The 18,302-nt window shown below is 41.8% G+C and overlaps 1 protein-coding gene across 1 annotated transcript in view; it reads right to left on the bottom strand.

Annotated features, from left to right (window-relative positions):
• LOC117522995 (collagen alpha-1(XIII) chain-like) overlaps positions 1–18,302 on the bottom strand; it is a 407,773-nt gene that overhangs the window by 145,063 nt on the left and 244,408 nt on the right. Inside the window, exons 5-6 of the mRNA XM_034184413.1 lie at positions 16,121–16,156; positions 4,330–4,356 (exon numbers count right to left, since the gene is read on the bottom strand). Of these exons, the coding sequence (XP_034040304.1) occupies positions 4,330–4,356; positions 16,121–16,156 (63 nt within the window). The remainder of the gene's footprint in view (positions 1–4,329; positions 4,357–16,120; positions 16,157–18,302) is intronic.

Raw genomic sequence — 18,302 nt, 5'->3', positions numbered from 1 at the left:
GTGTCAGTGAAGTTTGGCATCAATTTGAGGACACTAACATATGAGGGCACTGGAAACACCCACGTTAGTAATAACAGTAAAGGCCCCTTCAAACATACCACGGATGAGGCTGAATGGCACACAAAGGAGGATTCAGATTACAGGCGTGCAAATTTGAGCTGGGCTCGAATGCTTCATACAGCACTCTCACAGCAGTCGGCACATCCATGTGGAAAGAGCACATACACTCTACATTCACACTGCGCTCGTTTTGGAAAACAATTGAACAGCAATCGAGCTGCAGTTGTACCGCAATCTGACTGCAGTCAGTCTGCGGTACAACTATTAATATGGCAAGCCGTATGCAAGTCGAGCCATTACATCTTTGATCCACTATGTGGACTGATGTATGTGAACCACGGTCCCATGATCATAGGTTGACTGTCTGTGATGTACCACAGGCTGATGCCTATTACTGGTAATGATGGCTGTGGGTGTGCAAGTCGCTGATGTGATGTCCATATTAACCCTCTGGGGTCCGAGGACATTTTTTGGACAGTTCACTCGCCTGGCATAAATGTTTTATTATTGCTGTTAACAGCTCTCCCTGCATCCCACAATCAAGTTTTATGTCTCGTTTTTTCAGGACAACCTGTTCTTTCATAATATATATGCTTTTGTTGTGTTATAAGTGTAATAAAGATTTACAATCAGAAATAAGAAAGGAAAAATAAAGCGGGAAATATTTTTCCACACACATTTATTCAAAACACACAGCAAACTATAATAAACAACTTTTTTGACACTTTATAAAGGTAATTTGAGGTCTTGTGTGAAAGACTGGACAACAAAAAAGTTCAAACAATAAACAAATGCACATTGTGAACAATATATACAAAATGGTCTATGCGTTTTGTTTGTCTTCAACTCAAAGCAATTTCTGTCTGCTATTACACAAAGGTCACATCACAAATTTCTATTTCTACTGTGTTTTGGAGTCTTCTGTCTGACTCTGCAAGCAGCTTTCATTTCACACTTTGGGTCCTTGCAGTCTGAGGAGTGGTCCCTCACCTCATTGATATGTTAAACAATGCTTTACACCAGAGGGAGAGAGCCACAGAGTTATCCAGTAACATTCAAATGCAAACTAGTGGAGCAATCCTGATAGTTACACATTCTTTGTTTGAGCATGTGAGATTGTCATGCGAGGCTCTCCATCTGCTTTCACTTTCGCTGTGCGTAATGGTGCAGGGCGCATTGGAAGAGTTTGGGGGCTATTCAAACGGGCCAACTAGTAAGATATCACTCCTGAAAACGATCTTTGGTTCATCACGTGAGGTAAATCTGCCCTACGATTAGATTTTGGAAAACCATGTGACGGTGAACCAATTCCAACTGGACACTCACATTCTGGACGTCATCATACAGGCTTCTATGAGGAGTACAAAGATGGCTGACGGTGGCTCAAAAGTCTGCGGAGTTAACTTTTCAGCAAAAAAAAAGTACGTTTCTATCTCATATCATTAAAAAGTTATTTAAAATTTAGTAAAGCTTGGTCCCATCCATCATCTACAACGGCGTCGGCCCCAGAGGGTTAATATGATCACATGTGATCACATCCACTCCAGTTATGCGTTTGTCAGGGGATGCTGGGTGACATGTAATCACATCATAGGTTAGATGTCATTCAAAATCCAGGAGGGAGAAAGCGGACCACGCAGCCCCATGCCCCCATAAACAGCTGATTTCCAGAGAGAGAGAGAGAGAGAGAGAGAGAGAGAGAGAGAGAGAGAGAGAGAGAGAGAAAGAGATACGGGGCACACGTAATATGGGACATGGCAGGTCTGCTGACGTGCGGATCACAATGCTTGTCCTGACACACAACTCCTCCCCCCGCTTGCCTTCCACCCAGACTTAAGGTGGCACATACAGCATTAGGGGTGCATTCTCTGCATATTTCTGTTGCATTCTGTCAGCATTGTGGGGTTTCGTGCTGTGTTTTTTCTTTTTAATTTTGTTTGTATTTCTTCCTGTTTTGTACGAGGGCTGTCCATAAAATATAGGTCCTTTTTATTTTTTTCAAAAACTATATGGATTTCATTCATATGTTTTTACGTCAGACATGCTTGAACCCTCGTGCGCATGCGTGAGTTTTTCCACGCCTGTCAGTGACGTCATTCGCCTGTGAGCACTCCTTGTGGGAGGAGTCGTCCAGCCCCTCGTCGGAATTCCTTTGTCTGAGAAGTTGCTGAGAGACTGGCGCTTTGTTTGATCAAAATTTTTTCTAAACCTGTGAGACACATCGAAGTGGACATGGTTCAAAAAATTAAGCTGGTTTTCAGTGAAAATTTTAACAGCTGATGAGAGATTTTTAGGTGATACTGTCGCTTTAAGGACTTCCCACGGTGCGAGACGTCGCGCAGCGCTCTCAGGCGCCCTCGTCAGTCTGTTTCAAGCTGAAAACCTCCACATTTCAGGCTCTATTGATCCAGGACGTCGTGAGAGAACAGAGACGTTTCAGAAGAAGTCGGTTTCAGCATTTTATCCGGATATTCCACTGTTAAAGGAGATTTTTTTAATTAAAGACGTGCAGACGGGTCCGCACGTCGGGACGCAGCTGACGCGGCGGCACAGGAAAAACACCTCCGTGTTGATAACCATTTGTTAAAATCCAGGTGGCTTTTGATGGCTTTCAGTGGAGTGAGTATATGAGAAATTGTTTATCAGCTGGACATGTTCCAACTTGTCCTTAAGGCTTCCAACGGAGGTGTTTTTCCTGTGGCGGAGCGTCGCGGCGGCTGCGAGCCGACGCTGCAATCCGTCCGCACGTCTTTCATTAAAAAAATCTCCTTTAACAGTGGAATATCCGGATAAAATGCTGAAACCGACTTCTTCTGAAACTTCTCTGTTCTCTCACGACGTCCTGGATCAATAGAGCCTGAAATGTGGAGGTTTTCAGCTTGAAACAGACTGACGAGGGCGCCTGAGAGCGCTGCGCGACGTCTCGCACCGTGGGAAGTCCTTAAAGCGACAGTATCACCTCAAAATCTCTCATCAGCTGTTAAAATTTTCACTGAAAACCAGCTTAATTTTTCGAACCATGTCCACTTCGATGTGTCTCACAGGTTTAGAAAAAATTTTGATCAAACAAAGCGCCAGTCTCTCAGCAACTTCTCAGACAAAGGAATTCCGACGAGGGGCTGGACGACTCCTCCCACAAGGAGTGCTCACAGGCGAATGACGTCACCGACAGGCGTGGAAAAACTCACACATGCGCACGAGGGTTCAAGCATGTCTGACGTAAAAACATATGAATGAAATCCATATAGTTTTTGAAAAAAATTAAAAGGACCTATACTTTATGGACAGACCTCGTACTATGTTCCGGGCAGAGGCTACTTGAATTCTGGAGCTGCTGCACGCTGAATGTGCACGAATCATTTGAGATGGCTTCAACACACATTGTGGGTATTTGGACAGCATTTGTACGGCATTCATACACAGCTGACTGAATATCTTTCTCTCGCGTCTGCATCTCAAACTTTTCAAATTTTGTCCATTCGGCCTGATTCGTGTTATATGTGAATAGGTCTTAACTGTGTAAAAGTGATGTATATCTCCTTGCACTTTTGATGCAAGATTCATTGCATGATTATGTCTTCTGATGTCCATTCTCTGGTCAGGAATCTAAATAGGAAATATTGGTGCCTATAGTAAGATTAGTTTTACATGTAACATCCATCATGAGGCCAATAACAGTGCATTCCGTCCCAGGTGGCAGCTCGCATTTATGGTAAATTTAAGATGATTTGCATGTGGACTGATGCAGAACTGACTATGCTCCAGAAACCAGAATTATCCATTCTCAATCTATAAATTCTATTGGTGTTCAGTTTTATTTGACAATCTCTGCATGTGCTCTGCTGTGGCCTTTATAAATGTCTCTCAACTTTCTTTGGGGAGTCTTAAGTTTGTAGTTTCAGACCATTATTCTTCTATTTCATCGTGTAAAAAGTTCAGGTAATCCAACTGAGGTGGGAAACCACTTTTAGAATGCGATCCTTGTGCTGTTTAAAAATACAGATATAAGTCCATCTTATAAATCACCAGCTACCTGCAAACAGCACTCAGGGCACAGCTCTGCATTGCTCACCACCAACACCTTCTCAGAAAATGTCTCAAGTGACACCTTATTTATATTTCACAGCTTCTGTGCAGCTCATCCGCTTTGCCCTGATGAAATCACACTGACCAAAGTAAACCAAACCAGTGTCAGTTTGTCCTCACGGACAATGTTTCATATTGTTGGCATTGTGTTCTGCTGCTTATGCCACATGCTCCTAGACTTACCTTTTCCCCTGCGTGTCCTTTAAAGCCCTGGGATCAGCCACAGCAGGCAGCATGCAAAATGTGACAGGAGGAGAGACATAACAGAGAGAGAGGAACCAGGGTTAGTGTGGGTTAGAAGGTTAGAGGAACAAGTACAACATTCTGGAATGGCCATCTCAGTCCCCAGACCTGAATATTATTGAAAATCTGTGGTGTGATTTTAAGTGGGCTGTCCATGCTCAGAAAACAACAAACCTGAGATGGTTCTAAGAAGAATGGTCCAAAATACCTTCAACCAGAATCCAGACTCTCATTGGAAGCTACAGGAAGTGTTTAGAGGCTGTCATTTGTGCAAAAGGAGGATCTACTAAATATTACTGTATTTTTTTCTGCTGGGGTGCCCAAATTTATGCACCTGCCAAATTTTGTTTGAAGAATAATTGCACACTCTGTAAATCCTCTGAACTTCATTTCACTTCTCAAATATCACTGTTTGTCTGATATAAGATAATTTTAACTGAAATTGCCAACAGCCAATAATTTATAAAGGAAAATGACAGAAATCATCAGGGGTGCCCAAACCTTTACATACAATTGTACATCTGTTGACTGCGCTGGACAATTACTCAACAAAAAATCATCATAAATTCAAGATCAGATGGACACAAATTCATCTCATAACTCTCTCAGGTGAAGTCAGAGGGCACTGGCCTCAATCTACTGTTTCTGGTTCAAAGAGGATTCAAATGTAACAGAAAACCTGTTTCTCCACTCTTCTACTGGTCCTTCAGATGTCCTCGCTTGTCCTTCTTAAAAGGCTTATTATGATGAGTTCGTCCAAAGCAGCTGTAACAACATTTGGGATGACTTTTACTCCCTTAACAAGAGGCTTCTCATTTTCTTAATGATTCTGAATTACAGTTTTATTCATGAACATTTTCGTTATTATTTGGTCTTCTTGTACGCTGCATCCAGAAAGTATTCACAGTGCTTCCCTTTTTTACAGCCTTATTACAGAATGGAAGAAATTCATTTTTCCTCAAAATTCTACACACAATACCCCATAATGACAATGTGGAAGAGATTTTTACAAATTTATTGAAAATAAAAAAGCTGAGAAATTACATGTACATAAATATTCATAGCCTTTGCCATGAAGCTCAAACTAGAGCTCAGGTGCATCTTGTTTCCACTGAGATGTTGAGATGTTTCTACAACTTAACTGAAGTCCACCTGGGGTAAATTCAGTTGATTGGACATGATTTGGAAAGGCACACACCCATCTACATATAAGGTCCCACATGCACTGTCAGAGCACAAACCAAGCATGAAGTCAAAAGAATTCTGTAGACCTCTGAGACAGGCATTGGCTTGTTCCATCATCCATATACAGAAGAAGTTCGGATGCACCAGGACTCTTCCTAAAGCTAGCCCCCCCATCTAAACTGAGCGTTCGCGAGAGGAAGGCCATAGTCAGGGATGTGACCAAAACCCTGATGGTCACTTTGTAAGAGCTCCAGCATTCCTCTGTGGAGAGAGGAGAACCTTCCAGAAGGACAACCATCTCTGCAGCAATCCACCAATCAGCCCTGTATGGTAGAGTGTCCAGACAGAAGCCACTCCTCAGTAAAAGGCACATGGCAGCCCACCTGGAAATATGCCTGAAGGACTCTCAGACCATCAGAAACAAAATTCTCTGGACTGATGAGACAAAGATTGAATTCTTTGGTGTGAAAGCCAGGCAACATGTTTGGAGGAAACCAGGCACCATCCCTACAGTGAAGCATGGTGGTGGCAGCATCATGCTGTGGGGACGTTAGTCAGCGGCAGCAACTGGGAGACTAATCAGGATTGAGGGAAAGATGAATTCAGCAATGTACAGAGACATCCTGGATGAAAACCAGCTGCAGAGCGCTCTTGACCTCAGGCTGGGTTGACAGTTCATCTTTCAGCTGGACAATGACCCTAAGCACACAGCCAAGATATCAAAGGGGTGGCTTCAGGACAACTCTGTGAATGTCCTTTGAGTGGCCCAGCCACATCCCAGACCTGAATCTGATTGAACATCTCTGGAGAGATCTGAAAATGGATGTGCACAATTCTCCCCATCCAACCTGATGGAGTTTGAGAGGTGCTGCAAAGAGGAATGGGCAAAACTACCCAATGACAGGTTCGCAGAGCTTGTGACATCATATTCAAGACGACCTGAGGCTGTAATTGCTGCTAAAGTTGCATCAACAAACTATTGAGGAAATGGATTGAATGTACATTTGATTTCTTAGTTTTTTACTTCTTTATAAATTTAGAAAATTTCAAAGAAACTGTTTTCATGTTGTCATTATGGGTGTTGTGAGTAGAAGCTTTAGGGGGAAAAATGAATTTACTGCATTTTCGAATAAGGCCATATTGCAAATGTGGAAAAAGTGAAGCGCTGTGAATACTTTCTAGATGCACCTCGAGATTCCTTATTGTGGAATAAACACACCGTTTTTAAAGAAGTCCCAGTGTTTGTCTGCTCTGGCAGCATTTCTCAACCTGAACCAGAGAATGCCAGCAGTTTGTCCCAACAACAATAAAAATAAGTTATTTTAAAAATTGAAATGATCTATACCCTACTGCGTTCAGTCCTCTGACGTATCTTCAGCGTTCTGCTCACGAAGAAAATAAATTGCATTTGACCCACCAAGACAAAAACAAAAAACAAAGAAAATAAACCCCAACATAATAATGACCCAAATAAATGCAGTGTTTTAAAAGAAGTCTGTCAATGCGTATCTGCATCAGGTGTGTTTGTCAGCGTGAAACACGGGATGTGCTTTGTCCAGCCAACAACATCCAAAATAAACAATAAGTGAAAGTGAACCTCACTGGGTCTTCTTCTTCTTCTATGTAGGTGTGGAATCCATTAGCTTAGTGGGGAAATTAGTGCAGAAAATCCATTATGGTGGTAGTGCAGTTTATGTGTCAGGGAGTTAAATTTGGCCAGTTGAGACTGTGGCTTGTCTCCAGAGACGTGTCCATAAAAAATCACAGAGGGATACGCTTTGCAAAGTTAATACCATTACTACACTGGATGACGTTGAAATTGAGGATAGCCCACTGGCTGTTTCAGCAATATCAAATATTTTGTGTTTGCTACCTACAAATCACGTGGAATGTCTCAAACCTAAACCTACTTCCAGGCATCTTATATATGCTACGCTGGAACCACCCCTGAATCCAAACAGTCCAACTATCAGGTCTTAATAATATAAGATCAGTGTCCTCAAAATCACTAAGATACGATTGAGTCATGTGAAACTTGGCTTAAACCTACAGCTGTCCTCTCCTTAAATGATGCCTGCCCACCAGCGTACACAGTCATGTCCCTCATGATGCGAAGCAAGGTGGGGTGTTGCTCTTATTTACAAATCTAGGTTTAGTTTATTAGCTGTTGGGGGTCATATATTTAATTAGTTTGAACATCTGATTCTCCGCTCTGCCCATGTTCACAAGAATAAAACTCAGCCGTATTACTCTGTGACTGTATATAGGCCCCCTTGGCCCATAATCTGAATTCTTAGATGATTTGATGAGTTTATGTCTAACCTCTCAACTACTTCAGATAACATTCTGATTATTGGTGACTTAAATATTCATATAAATAAGCCTTCTGATCCCCTCTGCAAATCATATATGGAAATTATGGATATTTAGGATTCCAGCAATACATTCAGGATTCGACACACATTAGTGGAAATATCCTGGATTTGGTTCTCGCACAGGGTATTGCTGTCACAAATATTGACATCATGCCTCTTGCATCAGTGGTTTCTGATCACTCATTAGGTTTACAGTTTCACTGACGTGTTTAGTGGAACAACCACGTAATCTATCATTGCACTGACACCAACTTCTCAACTACAACTGAACTCAAAGCTAGACTGCCTGACATCTTAGCTTCAAGTTTGGAAAATGCCCAATCAGTAGACAGTCTTGTGGACATTTTCAATCAATCAATCAATCAATTTTTTTTATATAGCGCCAAATCACAACAAACAGTTGCCCCAAGGTGCTTTATATTGTAAGGCAAGGCCATACAATAATTATGTAAAACCCCAACGGTCAAAACGACCCCCTGTGAGCAAGCACTTGGCGACAGTGGGAAGGAAAAACTCCCTTTTAACAGGAAGAAACCTCCAGCAGAACCAGGCTCAGGGAGGGGCAGTCTTCTGCTGGGACTGGTTGGGGCTGAGGGAGAGAACCAGGAAAAAGACATGCTGTGGAGGGGAGCAGAGATCGATCACTAATGATTAAATGCAGAGTGGTGCATACAGAGCAAAAAGAGAAAGAAACAGTGCATCATGGGAACCCCCCAGCAGTCTACGTCTATAGCAGCATAACTAAGGGATGGTTCAGGGTCACCCGATCCAGCCCTAGCTATAAGCTTTAGCAAAAAGGAAAGTTTTAAGCCTAATCTTAAAAGTAGAGAGGGTGTCTGTCTCCCTGATCTGAATTGGGAGCTGGTTCCACAGGAGAGGAGCCTGAAAGCTGAAGGCTCTGCCTCCCATTCTACTCTTACAAACCCTAGAAACTACAAGTAAGCCTGCAGTCTGAGAGCGAAGCGCTCTATTGGGGTGATATGGTACTACGAGGTCCCTAAGATAAGATGGGACCTGATTATTCAAAACCTTATAAGTAAGAAGAAGAATTTTAAATTCTATTCTAGAATTAACAGGAAGCCAATGAAGAGAGGCCAATATGGGTGAGATATGCTCTCTCCTTCTAGTCCCCGTCAGTACTCTAGCTGCAGCATTTTGAATTAACTGAAGGCTTTTTAGGGAACTTTTAGGACAACCTGATAATAATGAATTACAATAGTCCAGCCTAGAGGAAATAAATGCATGAATTAGTTTTTCAGCATCACTCTGAGACAAGACCTTTCTGATTTTAGAGATATTGCGTAAATGCAAAAAAGCAGTCCTACATATTTGTTTATATGCACTTTGAATGACATATCCTGATCAAAAATGACTCCAATGCCATCCAGAGTAAGGATCTGGTTAGACACCATGTTTCTAAGATTTGTGGGGCCAAGTACAATAACTTCAGTTTTATCTGAGTTTAAAAGCAGGAAATTAGAGGTCATCCATGTCTTTATGTCTGTAAGACAATCCTGCAGTTTAGCTAATTGGTGTGTGTCCTAAGCACTGTTTTAAACTCAGTGCTCAAAACTACACTCGACATGATTGACAGGACCTATACTAAAACCACCCATCCACCCCCACCCAAAACACAGTCACCTTGCTTTAATGATTACTTGATTAACCTCAATCATAAGGCTAGAGGTCTAGAATGAAATGGCATAATTCAAAATTAGAAGAATTCCTTCTTGCATGGGGCAATGTTATCTTAGACTACAATAAACATGCACTAGTGGCTACGCAGCAGGCCTATTACTCTGATTTTATCAACAAAATAAAGCATAACTCAAAGTTGTTTGACACGGTGGCAACATTTATTCATGGACAACCACCAACAAGTCATTCTCCTTTTACAGCACAAGATTTCTTGGATTACTTCCAGAAGACAATAGATGATCATGTTAAACATATCCCAGCACGCCTTAATCCAGCCACAATACCCTGCTATTGAGGTGGGTGCCATTACTGAGGTTTTACTTAGATTTACAGAATTTGATAGTATCTCACAAGGCATGCTGACAAAACTCGTAACATCTACATAAAGCACAACCTGCTTATTTGATCTGATAACAACAAAACTGTTTAAAGACCTGTGGCCCACTCTTGGGCCAACTGTGCTGGAAATTATTAATCTCTCATTCAGCTCTGGATTTGTTCCTAAAATGTTTCAAATCTGCAGTGATTAAACCATTACTTCAGAAATCTAATCTTGACCCTAGTGTATTGAAAAACTATCGGCCGGTATCAAATCTAACATTTTGCTCTAAAATTCTGGAAAAGTGGTTTCACAGCAGCTCATGGACTACCTTACCGAGAATAATCTTTACTCGTGACCCTCTTTAATCTTGACCCTCGTGTATTGACTATTGGCTGATATCAAATCTATCATTCTGCTCTTAAAGGAAAAGGTGGTTTCACATCAGCTTGTGGACCACCTTACTGAGAATAAACTTTTTGAGCCACTGGAGTCTGCTTTTACAAAATGTCATTCCACAAAGACAGTTCTTACTAAAATAGAGAATGATCTTCTGCTTGCAATGGATTCAGACACCACTACAGTTCTGGTGCTGTTAGATTTTAGTGCTGTGTTTGATACCGTGGATCACCATATTCTACTCGATATAGAAACATTTTAGGATTACTGGGAATGCCCTTGCAAGGTTGACATCATACCTGGCCAGTCGTTCACACTGTGTTTTGTACAGTAACACTACCGCTAACCTTAAGCCCCTTTCACATTCGCGTATTTGTAGAGCTGCTCATTGCAGCGTTGTGTTTCATTTAAATACGCCCGATACACGCGTAAATACGCGTGTACTCAGCCTTTTTCAGTGTTTGTTTCATACTTGCAGCTGCGTGTGTTTGCGTTTTAATGTGTGCACACAGTCGCATGTACCATTCTGCAATTAAACCAGTTCAGTGCTATTTTCTGTCTCTGTGGAAGTGCGCTCTGTTCTCTACTGCAGGTGTGGTGCAGCTCAAAAACAGAGTCATTTAACATTATTATTATTATTATTGTGTTTTTTATTTTTTGTCTTGGTGGATCACTTTCATTGTGTACAGATGCTACAGATGCTGCTGAGAAGTCTGGCTGTGGTAAAGGCTGCCCTGAACAAAACGCTGTGACTCGTTAAACTTTTAAACCTCCGGTTGGTCCAATCAGGTCTGCTGATTTGATCAGACCTGTTCGATCAGGGCGTATGATGAGCGCACCGACATGCAGCGAGTGCGCTTTTATTTGAAAGTCATAGGTCTGATCAGACACAGAGAGAGAGAGAGAGAGAGAGAGAGAGAGAGAGAGAGAGAGAGAGAGAGAGAGAGAGAGAGAGAGAGAGAGAGAGAGAGAGAGCCAGAGTGGAGCAGAGTGCATGGGAGGAGAGCGCCTGTCCACAGTTTCCTGCCACACACAGAGAATTCAGCTGCGCCCAGCTTGGGATAAAGCTGAATCCTCTCCGTGTGTGGCAGGACATGGCACACAATTCAGAAAAATGTGCAGAAATGATAAGCCTGTATTTATAATGTTATGAATGAGATGTGTGTTATTTAATAGAAAGTTGAGCTGCTCGGCTGTCAGTCTGAGGTGGTAAGGTGCAGCACCGGGGCAGAGTCATCTCACTGCTTCAGCAAGTAGGGGTGCCTGCAGCTGCCTACAGGTTTTTGTCAATTCTAGACACAGTGACAAGAAAACCATTTTGCAGCAGACATGATTTTTTTTTCAAGTGCTCATCCCCACGGTACCGCCCCTCCATAAATGCTGCCCAGGGCAACGGCCTGCATGGCCCCTATCAAAAACCGCCACTGAAAAAGCAAACACACGCAGCAGCAGGTAAATCTACGAATGCAACAAACATGGAAAAAGACTGAGTACACGGCGGGTGTACTTAAATGAAACACAATGCCGCAATACGCAGCTCTACGGTTGCACCAGTGTGAAAGGGGCTTAAAACTCGAGTTCATTTCCGTGTGATGGAAGTCATCCTGTTTTTTCCTTCCTCCTCTGTCACGCATTGCACGCATTTTATGTTCAAATAAAACACAACTACATTCATTCAAGATCTAACATAAATACCTTTGGAAAATAAGCCTATAAAAGGACAGAGTTCTCACCTGCTTAATGTGATTTCTGCATCTGAACATCACTGCACAGTTTCTCCACATCAGGTTTTTTTTTTTAAACACACGTGTTCCTGATTTTTATTCAGTGCATTCATATATGAAGGAATTTTGACCATTTCGTTTGTCTGTGATGATGCTAAATGCAAAAATTTTTGGGTTTTTGGGTATTTTGGGTTTGATATTTTAATTTAATTTATGTCATTTGTTTCCAGGTTGAACTTAAAGTGTATAATTTTAGAAAACGTAACATGTTGAAGTTGAAATAATTTTTATAAAATGTGATGTCATAAACAAATTAAATGATGCTAAAGCTCAAGTGGGAGCAGACCTTCTCAAAACAGTGTATGGGAAGATTCCTGTAGCTTGATCCTGTCGCTGAGGCCCTAAGCACTGATGCACATGTGTGACATTTTGTGTTTAAAGAAGCTTGCCATGTAGCCATACTGTGCTAGCTGATATTTCTTCAGAATGCAAGTAGCATACCTCATCTGAGTCTCACTAATTAATTGTTTGTTTGATACAAAGTCAATCCAGCTGTACCCAAGGATTATCCAGAGAGCTTGTAATAAAGACATCCAGTTGTCACCTTAGACCACTGGTTGGAATCCAGGGCTCACAACCATTGAGTAAGACTAGAAATGCCAGGACTTCAAAGACTTGGATCTTCATTCGCCTGGCAAAAGCTCTTCCCACATCTTGATACCATAGCCCAGGTGCACAGAGACATGATGTCTCAACAGGTTTCACCACATACACATACAACCCCAATTCCAATGAAGTTGGTACGTTGTGTAAAATGTAAATAAAAACAGAATACAATGATCTGCAAATCTTCTTCAACCTATATTCAATTGAATACACCACAAAGACAAGATATTTAATGTTCAAACTGATAAACTTTATTGTTTTGTGCAAATATTTGCTCATTTTGAAATGAATGCCTGCAACACGTTTCAAAAAAGCTGGGACAGTGGTATGTTTACCACTGTGTTACATCACCTTTCCTTCTAACAACACTCAATAAGCATTTGGGAACTGAGGACACTAATTGTTGAAGCCTTGTAGGTGGAATTCTTTCCCATTCTTGCTTGATGTACGACTTCAGTTGTTCAACAGTCAATTATCATATTTTGCGCTTCATAATGCACCACACATTTTCAATGGGTGACAGGTCTGGACTGCAGGCAGGCCAGTCTAATTACCGCACTCTTTTACTATAAAGCCACGCTGTTGTAACACGTGCAGGATGTGGCTTGGCATTGTCTTGCTGAAATAACCTGGGACGTCCCTGAAAAACAAGTTGCTTGGATGGCAGCACATGTTGCTCCAAAACCTGGATGTACCTTTCAGCATTGATGGTGCCATCACAGATGTGTAAGTTGCCCATGTCATGGGCACTAACACACCCCCATACCATCACAGATGCTGGTTTTTGAACTTTTCCTGTTTAGTCCGGAGGTCACGACATCCATGATTTCCAAAAACAATTTGAAACGTGGACTCATCAAACCACAGCACACATTCCATTTTCCATTTTGCATCTGTCCATTTCAAATGAGCTCAGGTCCAGAGAAGGCGGCGGCATTTCTGGATGTTGTTAATGTATGGCTTTTGCTTTGCATGGTAGTTTTAATTTGCACTTGTAGATGTAGCGACGAACTGTGTTAACTGACAATGGTTTTCTGAAGTGTTCCTGAGCCCACGTGGTAAGATCCTTTACACAATGATGTCGGTTTTTAATGCAGTGCCGCCTGAGGGATCGACGGTCACGGGCATTCAATGTTGTTTTTCAGCCTTGCCGCTTATGTGTAGAAATTTTCTCTGAATCTTCTGATTATATTATGGACTGTACAGATGATGGAATCCCTAAATTCCTTGCAATTGAACACTGAGAAACATTGTTCGTAAACTGTTGGACTATTTTTTCACACAGTTGTTCACAAAGTGGTGATCCTCACCTCATCTTTGCTTGTGAACGGCTGAGCCTTTTGGGGATGCTTCTTTTATACCCAATCATGACACTCACCTGTTTCAAATTAGGTGTTCTTTGAGCATTCATCAACTTTCCCAGTCTTTTGTTGCCCCGTCCCAACTTTTTTGAAACGTGTTGCAGGGATCCATTTCAAAATGAGCAAATATTTGCACAAAAACAAAAAAAAGTCTATCAGTTTGAACATTAAATATTTTGTGTTTGTGGTGTATTCAATTGAATATAGGTTGAAGAGGATTTGCAAATCATTGTATTCTGTTTTTATTTACATTTTACACAACGGCCCAACTTCATTGGAATTGGGGTTGTACATTTCTGGTGGCTGAGGCCAATAAATACCAAAAGCCTGGATCTTAATCTTGACCCAGGACCATCACAAATCCAGACATTCTGACTCCTTACTCAGCATCCACAAAATCAACATCAGTGAAGCTTGACACCCAAGTCTCTGCACTTCATGACCTTACCTAAAACCCAATCCATGCAAGTCCTGGACAGAGCAGAAACACATCCCCGATGAACACTGGGATTCACTGGGACAAAGTCAGAGCTGAGGCAATCCAGGCAGTGATCATTTCCTTTCCAAAGAGAGACACGTCCTTTATCCCAGTCTGTTGGGATGATACTTGCCGCCCAAATGGAAACAATGATTCTTTGAAAAGTCAGGATAACAGCATCTCCACCAGCCTGAAGACGTTCAGTCCTGATACCACAGATCCCTGGAGCTTTCAGCCACAAAAACCTTATAAGAGGAGATGTCTAACACCCTGTCAGGAAAGTCAGCATTATACAGCTTCCCAAGCTACTCGACTCACTAAAACAGTACAGCAGAGGCATCTTTCAGGACTGAGTTAAAATTTGTCATGACTGTGGTCAGACAATGTGTATGTTTGGAGGATCCTAGGTCTATGAATCCTCTGCAAGTGGGCCGGGGCTACTAGCTCAGAGATGTTGAATCACCTGCTCTTGGATTCTGAGGTCAAATGCCTCCTTGTCATCCCTCAGTGTCACCACAGTCCACTTTCTAAGCTCTTTTCAATTTAAATTTGAGCCTGTGGACACTAAATCATCTTATAAAAACCTGCATTAGTTTCATTATTTTAAAAAGGCCCTTCAGGGTCACTGTGCAACATGTATATTTATCCCAGTGTACAGCGTTTAGTTTGTTAACAGTAAGATTTGCTGTCAGTGCTTTCTAATTAATGGGTTATCAGAATGGTAATGGGAGAATCATGGCTGATTATCCTTTCATGTGTTAGCTACAGGTATGATGTTATGAATAAATAAATTGTCATGTTAGCTACAGGTATGTTATGAATAAATAAATTATCATTCTCTCATGTATTAGCTACAGGTGCAATGCTATGAATAAATGAATCAGTTCTCTCAGGTGCTAGCTACAGGTACGATGTTATGAATAAATGAACCGTAGTGCTGCATTTTCCATTGAGACACTGGATGAGTCATGTGGCAGAATGTGAGAATTGTTTGCTTTATTTTTTGGTCTGTTTTGTTACTTTTTCTGTTCATTTGTTTTCTTGTATGTTTATTCTCTTGCTGGGTTTTTTCCTGCTCGGATATGTCTGTCCCTATCTCTCTTGTCTGTCTCCTGGTTCTTGGTGGTGGGCATTTCACACTCTCTGGCCACACCCTTATTCTGGTGCTTTCCATGCACACCTGTTCCTAATTTACAGCTCATCACCTGGGTGTATTTAAGGTTCACTGTTTGCTCTGTTCCCTTGCCAGATTGATGTGCCTTGTGCCGTCTTTCCAGCTCTGTTCCTACTGTTTCCTCTTCCTGCTAGCCTCTGCGTGTGTTTGACCACCTGCCTGTTTATCTGACCATGCCTATGTCTAGCCTTAGTTGTACTTTGCTCTTGTTGGACTGCCTTCTTGTGTACTGGACCCCGTTTGCTGTCGCAGTAAACCGTTTTTACATACAGAGCTACCTGTTTGAGTCCAGCCATTTCTGAGTACCAAGCCTGTTATCATGTTTGGTTTGCCAGAAGGCTGTGCCACTTACCCTTCTTCCAGGAATCCCCAAACTTCCTTTGTCACCCTAGTGATCAATGCAAATGTAAAAGGAACAGGGGTCAATAATGAGGTTAGAAATGAGTGAAATGTTTTAAGATACCCTGACATTCTGACTTCCATCAACATGACTTTTGGAATTACTGTTCCTTTGAGGAGCCTCACTTGGAATGACAGTTATCGCGAGGAGGAGACAAACCAGCAGTCACATTTCATCACACAATGGAAAGACTGTAATTTTCCAATTGTCTTTTTGTAGACATCTCTAAAATAGCATTTAATTTTTGTACAGATCTCGCAACAGACACCCAGTTATATCCCTCTTCATAGACTGGTGGCCCATCAGAATTCATCATGAAACATTATGGGTGTCATATTTGTCAGAAAATGTTAAAACTGTACAGTTGTGGTTGGAGGTTCACATACACTCATCATGGGCATGACTGTCATGGTAATTCTGGGCTTTTTAAACAATTTCTTTAATTGTTCTTTGCCACAGCGGAAGGACTGTTTCAAACCTAAGAACACGGCACCGTCAAGTATGGTTGATCATGCTCTGTGGCTGTTTTGCTACCAGTGGTACTGGTGCAATGCACAAAGTGAATGATATTATGACAGGAGTTGTACCTCCAAATTTTTCAATGTCACCTCAGTTCAACAGCTTGGATGGTTGAAAACTTGGCCTCAAGTGGATGTTCCAATAGGAAATGATCCCAAACAAACATCAAAACTGGTTGTGGGTTTGAATAAAGCAGGCTAACATTAAGTTTTTGGAATGCCTTCTCAAACCCTCAATCTCACCCTATTGAAAATTTGTGGACTACGCTCAAAAAGCCAGGTCCATGCCAGGAAAGCCAACTAGTTTAAATGAACGCTGCCAATTCTTCCAAGAAGAGTGGTCAAATGTTCAGCCAGAATATCCCAGAAGCTTGTTGATGGCTTCCCAAAGTGTCTGGTCGAGGTCTAGCATGGTAAGGGACATTTAACCAACTATTTAGGTGGGGGTCTCTGAATGTTAATTGAGCCTGTATGTGACGGTGCATCAAGAAAGTATTCACAGCGCTTCACTTTTTCCAGCTCTCCACAGCATGATTGCTGCAACCACCATGTTTCACTGTAGGGTGGTGCCTGGTTTCCTCCAAAATGATGGCCTGGCATTCACGCCAAAGAGGTCGGATCGTGGTCTCAATTCAGACCAGAGAATTTTGTTGAGAGATTGTTTGATCTGAGAGCCCTCAGTTACCCATATTGGCAAACTCCAGCAGGCTGCAATGAGCCTTTTGTTAAGGAGTGGCTTACTGCAGAGATGTTTGTTCTTCTGCAAGGTTCTCCTCTCTCCAGAGAGAATTCTGGAGCTCTAGAAAAGAGGTGAAACATCGGCTTCTTGGTCACCTCCCTGACTAAGGCCCTTCTCCTTTAGACGGGGTGGCCAGCTCTAGGATGGGTCCTGGTGCATCTGAACTTCTTCCATTTACGGATGATGGAGGCCACTGTGCTCAATGGATCCTTCGGAGCAGCAGAAATCTTTTGGTACACTTCCACAGATTTGTGCCTCGAGACAATCCTGTCTCTGAGGTCTACAGACCTCTTCCTTTGACTTCATGCTTGGTTGGTGCTCTGACATGCACTGTCAACTGTGGGACCTTATATGTAGACAGGTGTGTGCCTTTCCAAATCATGTTCAGTCAACTGAATTTACCCCAGGTGGACTGTAGAAACATCTCAAGGATGATCAGTGGAAATAGGATGCATCTGAGCTCAATTTTGAGCTTCATGACAAAGGCTGTGAATACTTACGTACATGGGATTTCTTAGTTTTTATCATTTTTGATAAATTTGCAAAAAAAAAAAACTTTTTCCATATTGTCATTATGGAGTCTTGTGAGTAGAATTCTGAGGGCAAAAATGAATTTCATCCATTTTGGTTTAAAGCTGTAACATAAAATGTGGAAAAAGTGAAGCACTGTGAATACTTTCCAGATGCACCGTAATTGATGATCAGTACATGCAAACCTCTAACCACAACGGTATATTCAGCTGTCAGGTTATACACATGTTGTGATAGTCACCAGAATCATCAAACAGTCAAAATGTCATGGAATCCATTAAAGTAATCTCATCATATGTGTTTGATGGTTAGTGGTGGCAGAAGATGAATTTGGCATGTTCTCATA

The sequence above is a fragment of the Thalassophryne amazonica genome, chromosome 13, assembly GCF_902500255.1.
Source record: "Thalassophryne amazonica chromosome 13, fThaAma1.1, whole genome shotgun sequence".
Taxonomy (NCBI): Eukaryota; Metazoa; Chordata; class Actinopteri; order Batrachoidiformes; family Batrachoididae; genus Thalassophryne; species Thalassophryne amazonica.
Note: the sequence above shows the minus strand (reverse complement) of the source record. Positions and strands in the feature narration are given on the sequence as shown.